A 17,494-nucleotide genomic window follows, 5' to 3' on the forward strand; every position below is an offset into this window, starting at 1 on the left:
CCATTTGCCTCAAATCCCTTCTACAGTTCCAAGTCAGCCATTAAGTCGTAATAAACCTCTGCCTTATTTCCTTGGTATCCAGATCCTTAGTGACACCCAGACCCCAATTCCTCCAGCCCCATCAGTGCTAACCCCTGATTTCCCATTAACACCTCCCCAAGCAGTCCCCGATGTCTCCTCCCTTACCAGATAGCACTACTAGATTAGGGACCCGCTTCCAGCCTGGGGCTGGAATATTCCCATTTAGACAGGTCCCTCACGGTCACAGACGTCTCATTAATGTGCGTGTCCTCTTTTCAACATCAGACCTGTGTGACTGGAAGGCACACCAGGGGACTATGAGCTGATCTAGTTGAATTTATAAATTTACTGTATATTTTCTATGCACAGTCCAGTCTGGGTGGACATCCAAGCTTTACTAACCATCCTCCCAAAGGCAGAAGAAAAGTCTGTGGTGGTGGCAAAAGCCAGAGAAGGGGCTGAAAGACTATCAGTCCGGAGGTAACCCAGGGTTAGGAAGGAAGACACGTGGCTGAGAGTCCCCGCCCTGCCCTCCCCCGCTCCCCCACCCGTGGGATCAAGAGGCCTCTGACAGAGTTAGGTTACAGTCAGGGTGCTTACTATAAACAGGAAGGGCAATGGAAACAGAATTGCTCCCACGGCCCACAAAAGGAGGATGGGCAAAACTGAATCATCCCAGCTGCCCCTCAGCAAGGATGGGATGTGATGGGACCGTGGGGCTCCCAGGTCAGCTTCAGATGACCAGATCCTCATTTCCCATGAGGAGCCCTGGTGACCCTCGCAGTGGGGAGGAGAGTCGGTTGAATTTTCGCTCAATACTGGAGCCGCTTCCTCTGTGTTGAGCACCCAAAAGGGTAGCCTTTCTAACACAAAATGTAGTATAAAAGGAGTCTCGGGAAGAGGAGAAACCAAAAGATTTCTGGAGACTCTGACCTGTGGCATCGGGTCAACATGATGAAAGCACTCTTTTCTTTATGCACCAGAACGTCCTCTCTTCCTCTTTCAGGAGGAGACATTTCATCCAAACTGGGAGCCTTAATTAGTTGGGAGCAGGAAAGGATAGAGATCCAAGTGTCCAGGTCCTAGGGAGCTAAACTCACGCAGGTTAACCTGGACGTCTGAGCACCAGGACAACTGGGATGTGCCCACAGTGCCACACTAGTGATGGTGGAATTAAAACAGATCGATCAGACGCCCGGGTGGCTCAGTCAGTTGAGTGTCTGCCTTCGGCTCAGGTCATGGCCCCAGGGTCCTGGGATGGAGCCCCGCATCAGGCTCCCTGCTCAGTGGGGAGTCTGCTTCTCCCTCTGCCTGCTTCTCCCCCTGCTCATGCTCTCTCTCTCTCTGACAAATAAATAAAATCTTAAAAAAAAAATAAAACAGATTGATCATTGGCTTGGGGTAAGGCAACACCCCTTAAAACCAGAAGCTATAAAAGGGATCTTCTGGGTAATAAATAGACTCTTGGAACAAGGGTTGATCAGGCTGTGCAGATCCCCATGCAATACCCCAGCTTACCCATTAAAAAGCCAGGGAGCAAGGAACAAATTTGTTCAAGGCCTCCAAGCTGTTAATGAGGCTACTTGAGACATACATCCTGTAGTATTCAATCTGTATACCCTGTTAGACAATTAGCCAAGTGATAGTAAATATTACACTGTGTTAGATTTAAAGAAGACCTTTTTCTGCTCCCCATTAGATTCTGAATCCCAAGAATTATTTGCCTTTGAGTGGGAAGGCGTCAGCCCCCCAAGAAAACAATACTGCTGGACTGGTTTACCTCAGGGATTTAAAAAATTCCCCCACTCTCTCTGGAGAAATCCCAGAACAAGCTTTAAGAGTTAACTCTAGAAAAGAGTACTCTCATGCAACGTGTGGATGGTATTCCAATAGCCAGCCTCACTGAAGATATTCTGACAAAAATACTATATTCATGTTAAATGTTCTAGTTAGCAAGGGATATAAGGTATCAAAAGAAAAGGCTCAAATTTCTAAGGAAGGTGTAAAATGCTTGGGGCTTATTATTTCTAAGGGGGCAACAAGGTCTTCCTCAAGAAAGAAAAAGCAGTATGTCAGCCAGACCCACCAAGGACCCCCAAGCAATTGTGGGGGATTTGGGGAATGTCTGGGTTTTGCTGCATCTGTGTTCCTGACTTTGGGCTAATCATGAAACCCCTTTATGATAAGCTCCGGGGACCTGAGACCCACCTGTTTGAGTGGGATAAAACATGTGATCAAGATTTCAATAGACTTAAAGCCCTCCTTTCAGAAGCCCCCAGCCTTGGCATTACCAGGCTTTGAAAAGCTATTTGATTTATATGTACATGAAAGACAAGAAGTGGCTATGGGGGTGTTAACCCAAATGCTGGGGCCCTTGAAGAGAACGGTAGCTTATTTCTCTAAATGGTTGGACGTGGTGGCCAGCGGTTGGACTCCCTGCCTGAGCCACATGCCTTTCGATCAAAAAGGCAGAGAAAAACTGCAGGTCAGCCCACAACAGTCTGGACCCCATACCTGGTCTCTGGTCTATTGGAAACCAAAGGACCTCTGTGGTTATCCCGGCACAGACTACTGCGATGTCAGGCCATGCAGCTAGACCCCATGCCACACTTTCAACCCAGCCACCTCACTTCCTGATCTTGATCCACCTACTACCCACAGTTGCCCAGAAGTAACGGATCAAGTGTACTCTTTGGAGCCCTGTCCAATGCAGAGGAAGGCTGGTTTGTAGACGGCAGCGGTTTCATAGGAAATGGGCAAGACAGGCAGGTTGTGTGGTTGTGTCCCTAAACACTCTTGTGGAGGCTAAGAGGCTGGCCCCAGGCTCCTCAGCCCAAAACGCAGACATAATTGTGCTAAGCAGAGCTTTAGAGTCGGGTCAAGATCAACTGGTACCTATTCACCCTGATTCTAAATACACCTCTGTAATCCACTCTCATGGAGCCATATGGAAAGAAAGAGGGTTCTCAAATGCTGGAAATAAAGAAATCAGATATGGCAAAGAAATCCACGGGTTGCTGGAAGCAGGGCAGAAGCCACTACAGGTGGCAGGGGGCATTCACTGTAAATGCCACCAGAAAGGAAATTCCAGAAGTAATACCGGGAGGTCGTATGGCTGACGCAGGCACGGAAAGTTCTGCTAGATCAGGGGAGAGTTTGCAGAGGCCAGTAATCCCTTCTTTGCCTCTTTATCAGTCTACCCCCACCTGCTCCTGAGATGAAACAGAAGAGGCAGCAAAGATGGGCTCCCTGTGGTCCCTGATAATCGGAGACTGGATGACAAAGAGCAGTGGGAAAGTCCAGGCACCCAGCAAACTGTCTGGGGGGTTTCTAAGAGTGCACATGATTCAACGCATTATGGCCAAGAAGCTTTATGCCCAAGAAGCTTTATGCCCGTGGTTAACAAAGATTATAGACATTCCAAGGATGAGAGAGGTTATTAAAAGAATAGCAAACCGGTGTGTCTACTGTCAGACAAATAATATACAAGCCAGGCCTCTGGTACCCCCTTTAGCCGTGGTACCTCAGACTGGGAGGCACCACCCGGGGAAGATTGGCAAATGGATTTTACTGTTATGCCAGTAGCACCTGGAGTTTCAAATACCTCTTGGTATTTGTAGACACATTCACTGGATGGATGGAGGCCTCTCCCTGTAGGACAGAAAGGGCAAGTTAAGTACCAAAGGCCTTATCAAAAGAGATATTTCCTGGGACGCCTGGGTGGCTCTGTTGGTTACGCATCCGACTCTTGATTTCGGCTCAGGTCATGATCTCAGGGTCGTGAGATCGAGCCCCACATCGGGCTCCACACAGAGCGTGGAGCCTGCTTGGGATTCTCTCTCTCCTTCTCCTACGGTCCCTGCCCACCCCCCTCACCCCCCTCTCCCCTCTCACCCCCCTGCTTGCATTTGTCTCTTTCTCAAAAAAATTAAAAAGAAAGAAAAAGAGGGATTTCCCTGATCTGGGTTACCGAGGTCACTACAAAGCGATAATGGGTCGGCTTCCATATCAAAGGTCATTTCTGGGGTAGCCAGAGCTTTGGACATCAAATGGAGGCTACACTCTGTGCCTGGAGACCTCAGTCCTCTAGAAAGACAGGAGGAGGAGCTAAAAGAACCTTCTGGAAAAGACCCTGGTGAAGTTGTGTCCAGAAACACAGCAAAACTGTTTAAAATTATTACCAATAGCTCCCACCAGGGTAAGAGCCGACCCGAACCAAAATCTAGCCCATTCAGAACGACTTACGGGAGGCTCTTTCCTGAAGGCTCTCATTCCTACTCACCACCAGACCCGGAGTTTTCTCTGGCCATTGAGCATGTAATTAATCTCCAGCATGCTCAGCAAGTATCCTTGGCATTTTTGCCTCCCCCTACCTACCGAAATCAGGCTTCACCCAACAAACCTGGCCTTTGGGTGCACCTCCAATGGAAAAGTGGGTCACCCCGGGATCAGCCACACCCAGTATGCACAGGGCCCCACCTAGTACTGTTGGCCACGCATTCTTCTTTAAAACTAGAAGGGGTGGTGCCTTGGATCCCCAACTCTGGAGTGGAAAAGTCACCTGCACCAGAAGCTCGGGAGACGAGGTGCTAGAAGCAACAGACAACAACAAACACATCCGTGAGCCACACTGACCTGAAACCTGTGTTCCAGGGACACGCAGTTAAGTAAAACCCCAGTGGACAGGACACTCAGATCTGAACTGCTGTGATTTCAGTCCACACAGTGCTAGCCTGCTGTTCTGCCTTGCTGCCTTGACGAGATTAAGCCATTTTCCCTGTGACTGTTCAGTGAGATATGCCACCGCTCATTGCTAATACATGGTAAAAATGGATAGTTTTCAAGTCCTGTTTGCCTTGCTCACGAGCTTCCAGAGGATGGGTACCGTGTTTTAGCCCTTAAGATCTTAGTGTGAACACTTTCCTGATATTCATTATTGTCATAGTGGTTCTAGGAATATCTCAAGGTACAGACACACCAGAGCACCCTTGGGAACTGAACTCCCTAGGGAAGCTAAGTAAACTCATAGCAGAGGGAAATAAACTAAAAGGCTGTTGGACATGTCACCGACACCCGCAGACTGAAACTGGATGGCTTATACAGCACCCAATCCAGAGTGACCCTAATGTAAGTTTTTTTTTCACATCAAGAAATAACTTTATCCAACGGGAATTCAAATGGGAGAGATATATATTTTTAAAGATTTTATTTACTTATTTGACAAGAGAGAGAGAGCACAAGCAGGGGGAGCGGCAGAAGGAGAGGGAGAAGCAGGCTCCCCGCTGAGCAGGGAGCCTGACATGGGGCTCCATCCCAGGACCCTGAGAACATGACCTGAGCTGAAGGCAGATGTTTAACAGACTGAGCCATCTAGGCGTCCCTAAGTGGGAGATATATTTAACATCAGTTCATATATTGGTAACTTATACACTTATTATCAAGTATGACATCATTAAAGCACAATATAGTCTCTTGCACTCTCAACCCAACTTCTGGCCTCCCTTATGTGTCACTCCCACGACTAGCAACCACACACCTAAAGAGACTAGGAAAAATTTACTGAGGATGGTTTTGTAGGAAATTGATAAAGTGAAAAAGGCAAAAAATATCCAATAAAACATAAACAGCAACGGGGCCCAGAATTTACTCTGGAAAGTCTGCCTAAGGCATTACCAAAAAAATACTTATAAATCCCTTATCTGACTTTGTAATTTCATGATCCTAAAAATTTCAATTTGAAGCACAAGGTGACATGACCATGCTAATTGGTATATTATTTCCTCAGTAAAGTCGTATGTGAGAAATATTATGTCTTTCCAGGACACTGTCACCCCAATATGTGTTTGTAATACAGCTGATCATACAAGGTGTGAAAGTCAGCTTGGTTGTTTTTTAATGCATTTTAAGAACTAATGACACAATGGGAAAAGGACTATTTTTACATAAAAAATATTAAATCAGCATGTGAGGAGGTGAAATGGTGAGGCTGTAAGAATTTTACAAAATAATAATTTAACAGTTGTAAATGCTTTTGTTCAAAACTGCAAAAAAGGCATCAGTTATCCTCATTTCCTGGAATCACAGTTCTTACGAATAACAGCGTCTACTGATGAACCTGATTAAGAATGAATAAAAAATTTAATTTAAAAATTGGAATGAAAAAATACAAATTGGAATGATTCTGGTTGAAACCAGAATACAAAATTATGAAGACCAAATCAATTTGACAGTGGTGTTGGAAGTACTGTTATTTGGCTTAATGAGAACAAGGAATGCTCCCGACCAGTGGTTTCCAAGAGCCCTGTGCGGATGATTCAGGTGCCATCGGGAGCTGGTTAAGGAGAGTTAGCCCAGTGAGTAGGACTCTGGACCCTGCTCTGGACCCAGAGAAGCTACTTCTATCTGTTTCACCATACCCTGAGAATGTGCGAACATCTTTTTTTTTTTTTTAAGATGTCAATGTGTTAAAAAAAAAAATCCTGAAAACCACAGTAATATATATATATACTTTCCAAGCACACAAAGAGAATTGAAGCAGGACATCTGAGACCACAAAGGCTCCAAACTACTGAAAGAATGATCAATTTTCTTTTCACTTAACTAGTGTTAAAATGACTTGTCAACGGAGATATGCCATAGAGTAACAGACTGCTAGTTAGGTACCTTCAGGTCAATAGCACATATGCAGAGGCGAGCTAGCTAAGTGGGAAAGTGGAGACCGCTCACATGAGCTGGGCAACCACAAGGGTAAGCAGGTCTCCTCTTAGCCTGACCTTGGCAACAAGCTGTTTCTGAGAAGCCAAAGTTCTTCATGGCTGAGAGCTCATCTCCTTTAGACATTTCAGAGAACAAGCGATATGAGCTGTGGTATAAGTTTCCAATGAGACTGAAAAGCGTATCAGTGAGGCATGGCTACCTCCACTTAAGGCTGTATGATAAACACATAATTTTTAACATTAAATTGTTAGAGATGATCGGCCAACATACAAATATGCATAGTACTTGGCACACAGATCCTTTAATAAAATGTTACTGAATCTATTCTGAAAATGTCCTGTTTGCCAAGTAATATGTTCTAAAGGGTAAAAATCAGGAAAAAAATTTTCTACTCTTAAAAAATGTTAGATGTAAAGTCCACTCTATTCTAATGCAGCAGTGGCAAATCTTTTTCTAAGTTATAACAGGTTTTATGCTTAATACATACATTTTGGGCTTAGGAAATAACACACAATTACAACGCAAAATTTGATTTCGATTAATACATAAAAAATAGGGAATGCTTCACGAATTTGTGTGTCATCCTTGCTCAGGGGCCATGATCATCTTCCCTGTATCATTCCGATTTTAGTATATGTGCTGCCGAAGCAAGCACTAATGTAAGTTTTTTTATGGGCTCCCTGAATTCCTTTAAAAATTCTCATTCCGGGGCGCCTGGGTGGCTCAGTCGGTTAAGCGTCCGACTCTTGGTTTCAGCTCAGGTCGTGATCTCAGGGTTGTAGGATTAAGCCCAGAGTCAGGCTCTGTGCTCAGTGGGGAGTCTGCTTGAGATTTTCTCTTCCTCTCCCTCTGCCCCTTCCATTCACGCTCTCTCTCTCTCTCTCTCTCAAATAAATAAATAAATAAATAAATTTTAAGAATAAAATAAAAGTTCTCCTTCCATAGCTGTATGGCTGGGTCATTCCCATAGAGAAATTCTGTGTGTAAACCTTACCCCCATTGTTAATGATACTGGGAGGAGAGGGGTGCTATACCTGAATTGCATATCAGCGTCAGGCCCTGCTGTGGGTGTACCCCTGAAACATCCACAGCCCCTCTTACTGTCAACGTCACTGAGGGTTGCTTTCCAAGTGAAGCTCATTGGTGTCCAGTGAGGGGATGCGACAACACTACAGGGACGTGGGAAAGTCAATGTAAGGCAAGGACAAGACTGACCAAACCTAAGGGGTGCTGGAGATGTACTTATTTATATAATCAGATGTCCCTATTTATATAATCAGGCCCCTGGAAAGGCAGCCACGGGTCCAATCAATTACACAGTCTTGTGGAGCAGACCATTGTCTCCTGAATGCAATGGCATCCCCGAGCTGGGGTCCCAAATTGCTTAACTGGTTTAACTCAGTGCAGGCTCACTGAGCCTGCATACCCCAGGATATGCTTTTATTTGTGGATCATCCCACCATAGGCTCCCAAGGGACTCATCTCCAGCTGGGATTTTTATCTCCCTGCTTCTTGCTGTTGCTCACGTGTCCATTGACGATGTCCAGCTCACTGGGCAATGTATTGTATGCTTCATGAGTCCTGTGAGGATGACCTTACATAATCCTACTCAATCTTCCCATCGGGGAAAGAGAGCCCTGGGACTGATTCTGGCCAGCTTTGGATTGGCCATCACATTAACCGCCCCTTGGGGAGGTTTTATATCATGAAGCCACCCGTCAGGAATTGGCACAATAGAAACATTCGCTAGAAATACAGGCAGTGCCCTCAAGAAATTAAAAATTGTCCTTGACTCCTTAGCTAATGTAGTGTGAGATAATAGACCAGCTCTGGACTACTTGTTAGCAGAAGGAGGGGGGAATCTGTGTAGTAACTAATACGTCATGTTGTACCTGGGGTAATAATACCTCAGATGAAGTGGAAGTGGATATTAAAAAACTCTTTGATCAGGAGGCTTGACTGCGTACCTTCAACCAGAGGAGGATCTCCTGATTAAGTCTGGCCGACTGTCAAATGGCACGACCCAGTATCATAAATTTCCTCTCTTTCTTGCGGCCACTAATAATCCCGCGACTCATTACTTTTTGGACCTGCATACTTACCTGTTTGGTACAGTTTGTGACCAAGCATACAGAGGCCATACAATTACAGATGGTGGTAACACAAGGGTATGAACAGCTCAGAGCTGGGCCCGGTGACCCACATATCTCAGACTAGTTAGAAAGAGGTTCTGCACCTCTGCTGATCCCCACGACAATGCCAACATCCAGCAGGAAGTAGCTACAGAATATGATCCATTGTCCCATGCCCCCTCAAGAATGAGAAGCAGAATAAAACTAGAGAAGGGATTTTGTCACCAGTGAGACGTCCTAGACTCAGGAAATTCCTAGAAGCTTCTGCCTATGAATTTTATCTTTTAGAAACTAACTAATGAATTGCTGGAACAGGAAAAGAAACCTTTGAATACCAACTCCAGGAGAGTGATCATCATCATCATCATCATCATCATCATCATCATCATCAGAAAGTGCTGGTAAGAATTAATAAGATAAATAATTATTAAGAAAATAAGTGCTGGAGAAATTAAGACCTTCATACATTGCTGGTCGGAGTGTAAACTCCGATTAATAAATAGATTAATCTGAGAATTATCGTATGATCCAGAATTGGATCAGAATTGAAAACAGGTACTCAAGCAAATACTTGCACACAAATCTTCATCACAGCACCATTTACAAGAGCCAAAAGGTAGAAACAAGCCAAGTGTTCATCTATATAGATGAGTGGATAAATAAAATGTGGTACATACATACAATGGAGTATTATTGAACAATAAGAAGAAATGAAGTGCTGATACATGATACAATTTGAAGGAACCTCAAAACCATTATGCTAAGTGAAAGAAGTCAGACACAAAGGTCACACATCATACCATTTCATTGATATGAAATGTCCAGAATAGGTGAACCCACAGAAACAAAAAGCTAGTTGGTATTTGCTGGGGGGTGAGCAGGGTTTGGGGAGAGGGGCAAATGGGAAATTACTGCTTAATGGACATAGAGTCTTCTTTTGGGGTGATAAAATGTTTTGGAATGATAAAAGTGGTGGTTGCACAACATTGTGAATGTACTAAATGCTACTGAATTACATACTTTAAATTATTATTTTATGTTTTGTGAATTTTACCTTAATGGAAGAAAGAAAGAAAATCTGCCTGTAGATGGAGACCCAGCTGAGGCTAGATGGGGATTGGGAGGCTGGAAGCTGAGAGGCATGGGAGGCTGGAGGTCACCTGGGGCAGACCACGGACTCTGAGAGGTGGTAAAGTACAGTTGTCTTTGATGTCCATAATGTCAAATGCAAAACAAATCCTTGCCCGTGGTGAGCAACAATAAAGAGCAACAATAAACATTGGAAGGTGTGGATGGTTGGTAAGAGAAGTAGCTAACACTGCTCAGAGGAAGGGAGCCATTGGATACAATCTCTTAGCAGAAAAGTTTTGACTCAGAACCTCACAATCATATGACTAACTCACATGTATTGGCTTGGCCTATGCTTGCAACCACTTCTCTCCTGAACATTAGAATACCCGTATCTGCTTCTGGCAAACATACGCAAAGAATTAGTCCTTATTTCTCCCTCCCTTCAACCCCAATATGACTAAAATCCCGTGAAATCTAGATCCTTGCTACTCAAGGTGTGGTCCATGGAGCAACATTGGGGTTACCAGGGAGCTTATTATGAATGCAGAAGGTTTGCCTGCATTCAGAATCAGTATTATAAGATTCCCTAGTAATTTGTATGCATGTCAATGTTTGATGTTTCCATCTAGAAAGAATAAAACAGAGAAACTAATGAAATTCATTTTCTCCAGAGCATGATGACGCCCGATTCCAGTTATACCTAGGGGAATTATTTCTCAATATGGTTTATCTTTTCAGCTTTTTAAAAAAATACCAAGTCACAGTGTCTGACCAACTGGAAAGAAGTTTGGATAGCATGAGTCATCTTCCTTCATGCTTGTTTTCAAAATTGACTTGATTTGTGCCCGATCCTTGCTGCAGCAGATTTCTTTCCCTTCCTCGAACTTCTGACCCCAAGCAAAGCAGATCCTTTGGTTTTTCTGTTTCATGGTACCTTGCTGATTTTCTTCCTGGTGTCACATTTTGTAATTATATATACATTCATGTGAATACATAGCTATGTGTAAACTAAGTAGCATAGCGAGGTGATTATGAGCACAGACTCTGGAGCCAGGCTCCCTGATGTCCATCCTTGGCAATCATTGCTCCTCTCCTGGGCTTCAGAACACCTGCAAATGCATTCCCCTGTGTTTCTTTTTACGGTGCCACCCCAACCCATAATTGTGTGACACAAACACGCTACTTAAGTGTCGTGTGCTTGCTTTCCTCTTCCCTGAAGTAGGAATAAGGACAGTATCTATTTCATAGGGTCTTTACGAGAGGTATTGATGGAAATGGGGAGGAGCAGGGGAATTTTAACCTGAGCACACTCAGAATATTTCATTTTAGGGTGGATTCAGTTTTGCAAGGAGGTAAAAGTGAGGCAAAGATGCAGGGCTTTGCCACCAGGCCAGGGAGTGGCTCTCGAATATATGAACAAATTCTTTCTGCATCTTACCCACACTGCCCAGGGTTCTGTCCTCCTTGCACTTTCTCCTTAGCTTTGTTTATTAGTTCCGTGCCATGACTCCCAAGCCTCCAGCCGCTAGTTCTCAATTCCCAGCTGCTCTCCGGAAATCTTCTCATGGATATCACACTGCCGTCTTAAAGTCAGTAGGTCCCAGGCTGAACTCACCTTCTCCATGGCTGCTCCCTCCTCCCCTCCCCTTTGTCACCCAACTTCACCACCTTTGGCTACTCTGTCTGAGATTTCCCTGCCCCTTCTGCCGTACTTCATACCCTCCCTCCTTGCTTGACTTAGTTATCATTGATCTCTGTGCAATATGCCATTTCACTTATTCATCTTGTTTCCCCTGCTCAAATGAACTCGGTAAGGACGGGGGTTTTTGCCTGCTTTGATCACAATACGTCCCCAGAAAGTAGAAAACCAGCCTTTCCCCTTACTCCTGCTGCCGGTCAATCTAGTTAATTCTGCATCTGTGGTGACTCTCTCACTTCTGTCTTTTCTCTTGTGCTCGGGCTGTGCTTGGTCAGTTGTCACTGTTTCTCAGAACTGTTAGAACTGTCACAAGAGCTTGCCACCTGCTGGCTAATGAAATTTGGGCAAGTTCTTTCTTTCTTTTTTTAAAGATTTTATTTATTTATTTGACAGAGAGAGACACAGCGAGAGAAGGAACACAAGCAGGGGGAGTGGGAGAGGGAGAAGCAGGCTCCCCGCGGAGCAGGGAGCCGGATGCAGGGCTCCATCCCAGGACCCTGGGACCATGACCTGAGTCGAAGGCAGACGCTTAACAACTGAGCCACCCAGGCGCCCCTGGGCAAGTTCTTTAAATCATCTTGGCTCCTCATTTTAAAATGGGGTCAATATAGTACAAGCTCACAGTCCAGTCCTGAGGCTTATGTATATAACGCGTGTGCAGCACTTAGCCCAGGGCCCGGAACAGAATACCTTCATGTTTTCCACGTATAACAGACAGGGGGAACCGTTCCTTTCTCTGTGGCACCTAAAGTCCTGCTGGACTGCCTAGACCCTGATTTGCATGAGAGGATGGGAGATGTCTTTTTTTACAGTAAGCAAAAACTAATAGGACTATTCTAGTGTTCACTGTGCCCAGAAATTGTGGCTACACTGAGCCATAGATCTTCAATCTTTTCGATGAGGATAGTGAGGTTCAGGCAGAATCAGTAACCTACCTGAGGATCCAGAGCAAGACAGGAGCTACTTTGGGAAGAGAACCCACTCTCCCAATCTCAGTACTCTTCATACCACAGCACGCTAGTTGTAAAAAGCCCAAGTAATCTGGTCTTAGAAGAAGCTCACCTCCCGTGCCCCGCAGAGACTACCCTCAAAGGCAGACACAGGTGAAACCGTGACCTCTGAAGGAGCGAGTGCACCTCATGTGCTAAATTGAGAGGAGGGGGCAGTTTCTCAGGCACAACTGAGAGCCCCATCCCCCACCCTGTCCCATGGCAGAGAGACAGACAGACGATACGCGCAAGTGCCTCAGATCGAGCAAGCGGCACAAACCCAGGGCGTCAGCGAGCGGCTACCTGAGTGTGCTGCAGCGTTTACCTGGGCTGAAGGAGAAGACAAGCGTGAGGGGCAGAAGCAACCAGGGCATGCTGTCAGCGGCAGAGGCTGGTGCTGGTGGCCTCCCGGTGCCTGGCATCTGCTCTTCTCTGCTCTGTCATAGATGGAGATTGGTTCTCACGGAGACTTCCTCTTCCTCTCAGAGGTGTGGTAAGCCCTCTTCCCACATGCTGCAGTCCTGATTTTATTACTACTCCCTTTACTTTTTTTTCTGAGCAAAGCGCAAAGATCTTAAGTGTGCAATGTGAATTGGCATTTTCGTTTTCCATCTAGATCCTTTTTTCATTTTTTGGTGGTTTTTTTTTTTTTTGTGGTGAAATGGCCTAAATGACATGTTGTGGTGTTGTAAGCTGAAAGTTACAGTTTTAGGGGTGCCTGGGTGGCTCAGATGGTTAGCGTCTGTCTTTGGCTCTCAGGTGACGATCTCCAGGTCCTGGGATCGAGCCCCACGTCGGCAGTCTGCCTGTCCCCCCACACCATGCCGTGCTCGTTCTCTCTCTCTCAAATGAATAAATAAAATCTTTTTTTTTTAAATTACTGTTTTAACTGTTCAATTCAGTGGCGCTAATGGCATTCACAGTGTTGTGTAGCCACCAACAGTACAGGCATACCTCGTTTTATTGCGCTGCACTTTATTGAGCGTTGCAGACATTGTGCTTTTTACAAACTGAAGTTGTGTGGGAACCCTGGGTCGAGCAAGTCTATTGGAGCCATTTTTCCAACACTTACTTCCTTTGTGCCACATTTGGGCAATGCTCACAATATTTCGAAGCTTTTCATTATTATTATATTTTTATGGTGATCTGTGATCACTGATTTTTGATATTACTGTTTTTTTTTTAAGATTTTTATGTATTTATTTGTGAGAGGGAAAGAGAGCATGAGAGAGGGGAGAGGCAGAAGGAGAAGCAGGCTCCCCGCTGAGCAGGGAGCCCGACGCGGGGCTCGATCCCAGAACCCTGGGATCATGACCTGAGCCGAAGGCAGACGCTTAACCTCCTGAGCCACCCAGGCGCCTCTGATGTTACTATTGTAATTGTTTGGGGGCTCTGTGAGCCATTCCCATATAAGATGGCGAACTTAATCGATAGATATGCGTGTGTGCTGATTGTCCCACTGATGGCCGTTCCTCCGTCTCTCTCCCTCTCCTCGGGCCTCCCTATTCCGGGAGACACAACAGTATTGAAATTAGGCCAGTTAATAACCCTACAATGGCCCCTAAGTGTTCAGGTAAAAGGAAGAATCACACATCCATTGCTTTAAATTGAAACCTGGCAGGGATTAAGTTTAGAGAGGAAAGCATGTCCAAAGCTGAGACAGACTGAAAGCCGAGGCCTCTTGCACCAGTGAGCCAAGTTGTGAATGCAAAGGAAAACTTGTTGGAGGAAATTAAAAGTGCTATCCCAGTGAACACACGGGACGATGAGAAAGCTAACTGGCCTGTTGCTGATGTGGAGAAAGTCCGGGTGGTCTGGACCTTCTTTACCTGCCTCTTATCTTCTGTTCAAAGCCATGCTCACCTTGAAACTAGGGATTGTTCGGTTGTATCTACAAGTCTCTCATGGTACATAGCACAATTTCATATACAAGATATCATCTCCTTGAAAAACTTTCCCAAACCTCCTGAAAACCAGGTGAAGTGATTTGCTCTTCTTATTATTCAAATCATAGCATTTCTCACGTGGTTCAGTATGTTTCCTTGGCCTCTCTTCTTTATTTCTTTATAATTTAATTGAGGACATGAAATGGGTTGATTACCATTCTTACCCACAGCCTAACACAGTACCTAGGAACATAACAGACACTCAGTAAATATGAAGTTAATGAGTAAATGCAATGCAATGTATTCCTATGCAAGGACTACAATATGTTCTTTTTTCTTTTTTTTTAATTGAAGCGTTGTTGACTATATTGACTATAAAACTAGTATTATTAGGGGCTCCTGGGTGGCTCAGTGGGTTAAGCGCCCAACTCTTGATTTCAGCTCAGGTCATGATCTCAGGGTTGTGAGATTCAGCCCCGTATCCAGCCGGCTCCTTGCTCAGTGTAGAGTTTGCTTGAGATTCTTTCCCTCTGCCCCTCCCCCTGTGCTCTCTCTCTCAAATACATAAATAATCTTAAAAAAAAATAAAACTAGTATTATTGGTTTCAGGTGTACTACACAGTGATTCAACATTTATAGGCATTATGAGATGCTCACCACTATAAGTATAGTTACTGCCTGTCATCGTACAAGGTTATCACAATTTATTGGCTATATTTCTTCTTTTTAAAGATTTATTTATTTATTTATTTGAGAGAGAGAGAAAAGGAGAGCACGCAAGCGGGGGAGGAGCAGAAGGAGAGGGAGGAGAGAAGCAGACTTCCCGCTGAGTGCAGAGCTGAAAGCAGGGCTCAATCCCATGACCCCCTTCCCTCTGGCAACCACCAGTTTGTTCTCTGTATTTATCAACCTGTTTTTGTTTTTTAGATTACATGTATAAGTGCAATCATATGGTATTTATCCCTCCCTGTCTGATTTATTTCACCAAGCCTAATACCCTTTTGGTCCATCCATGTTCTTGCAAATGGCAAGATTTCATTCATTTTTATGACTGAGTAATATCCGATTATGTATGTCACATTTTTTATCCATTCATCTATCAGTGGACATTCACTTCTATATCTTGGTTATTGTACATATTTCTGCAATAAATGTAGAAGTGCATATATCTTTTTAAACGAGTGTTTTTGTTTCCTTTGGATAAATATCCAGAAATGGAATAGCTGGATCATATGGTATTTCTATTCTTAATTTTTTTGAGGAAACTCCATACTGTTTTCCATGGTGGCTACACCAGTCTACATTCCCACCAACAGTCATGAGGGTTCCTTTTCTCCCACATCCTCACCAATACTTGTTATTTCTTGTCTTTTGTTACTAGTCACTCTGGCTGGTGTGAGGCAGCATCTCATTGTGGTTTTGATTTGCTTTTCCCTGCTGATTAGTGATGTTGAGCATCTTTTCACGTGTCCAATGGCTATCTGTATGTCTTCTTTAGAAAAATGTCTATTCGGGGTGTTGGGCTGGGCATGTGTGGAGTAGGTGAAGGGGTTTAAGAGTATACTTATCATGATGAGCACTGAGTAATGTGCGGAATTGTTGAGTCACTGTATTGGACATCTGAAACTAATATAACACGGTATGTTAACCATACTGGAATTAAAATAAAGACATTTTTGAAAGTAACAAAATATTGTGAATTAATAGAGAATCCCTTTATGTTCCCCCATTCCCAGAGGCAACCACAGTCTTGAATTTGGTTGTTCTCCACATGTTATTTAAATTGTTTACACACTGTGTGTGTTTGTGTACGTGTATAAGAGGCAACAATAAAATGCCTCAGTTGGAGAAAGGGTAAAAAAGAAAAAGAAAAAAAAATAAAAATGTCTATTCATGGGGCGTCTGGGTGGCTCAGTTGGTTAAGCATCTGCCTTCGGCTCAGGTCATGATCCCAGGGTCCTGGGATCGAGCCCCTCATGGGGCTCCCTGATCCATGGGGAGCCTGCTTCTCCCTCTCCCTCTGCCTGCCGCTCCCCCTGCTTGTGCTCTCTCTCTCTCTGTCAAATAAATAAATAAAATCTTAAAAAAAATGTCTGTTCAGGAGTAGGATAGCCGTAAAGTGTGCACAGCATGGATGCTCTCGTGTGTGCGTGCGTGTCTGTTTCTCTAGCAAGGGTGAGACCACAGCCTCGTCCTTTGTTCGCCATTGGACTGTGACCACCGTAAAACTCTCGGGGCTCCACAAGCCACCCAGGGAGGTGGCATTAAGACATGCTTCTACTAGGAGGAGCCAAGAAGGGGAATCTTCCCGGAAAGGGGACGTGCACAGTCATTGGAAGCATAAACCAGTCCAACTGCTTGAGAAAATGTGGCGACACCAGTAAGGTCAAAGTGTGCATATCCTGTGATCCAGCGAGTCCACGCCTACGGAAACGTTGTGTGTGTGTACCCAGAGCCACGCACAGCAACCTGCGTTAACAGCACAGAAAACGTGGCACGTCCACACAATGGGAGCCGTGGCAGTGAGGATGGACCTACGGCCTGTGGGCCTCTGAAACAAGACTGGGCAGCAAACAACACAGAAAAAGACAAGAGTAGGATTCCATTCACATACAATTCCAGTCCACTCTGTGGTCAAGCTGTAAAGAAATCAAGGGCATGACTAACAAATCGGGACAGCAATTCCCTGTGGATGGAGAAGGCACAGGGATAAGACTGGGGGCTCAGAGGAACAAGTATTGTGTTCCCTTCCCCACGTTATATACTTATGTGTGCTCCACTTAAAATTTTAATTTTAGAGAGGAAAACAGGTCATTCAACCCCATCTTCATCCTGCCGGGCCTTCGTGGAGGGGGAGTCTATTCCAGGCCCAGGCAAAGGCGCTGTTTGGGCAACTTCATTCATTCTGGCTGGAGAACAAAGCAAGGAGGAAAACAACTGGAGACGCGTGGAAGCCACGGGCAACCTGGCCTTGAGCCT

The 17,494-nt window shown here is 44.8% G+C and overlaps 1 protein-coding gene and 1 non-coding gene across 2 annotated transcripts in view; both read right to left on the reverse strand.

Annotated features, from left to right (window-relative positions):
* The window catches only part of SLAMF6 (SLAM family member 6), a 37,745-nt gene extending 24,657 nt beyond the window's left edge, over positions 1 to 13,088 (reverse strand). Inside the window, 2 exon segments of the mRNA XM_073888248.1 lie at positions 12,933 to 13,040; positions 13,043 to 13,088. Coding sequence (XP_073744349.1) covers positions 12,933 to 13,040; positions 13,043 to 13,073 — 139 coding nt within the window. The 5' untranslated portion in view covers positions 13,074 to 13,088.
* On the reverse strand, positions 7,287 to 7,393 carry LOC112814972 (U6 spliceosomal RNA). Its single transcript, XR_003205902.1, has one exon. It is a non-coding gene; the product is annotated as a U6 spliceosomal RNA (small nuclear RNA).
* Positions 13,089 to 17,494: the final 4,406 nt, after the last annotated feature.

The sequence above is a fragment of the Callorhinus ursinus genome, unplaced genomic scaffold (genome assembly GCF_003265705.2).
Source record: "Callorhinus ursinus isolate GAN/ISIS: 27379988/994484 unplaced genomic scaffold, GSC_fseal_2.0 scaffold88, whole genome shotgun sequence".
In the NCBI taxonomy this organism is placed as follows: domain Eukaryota; kingdom Metazoa; phylum Chordata; class Mammalia; order Carnivora; family Otariidae; genus Callorhinus; species Callorhinus ursinus.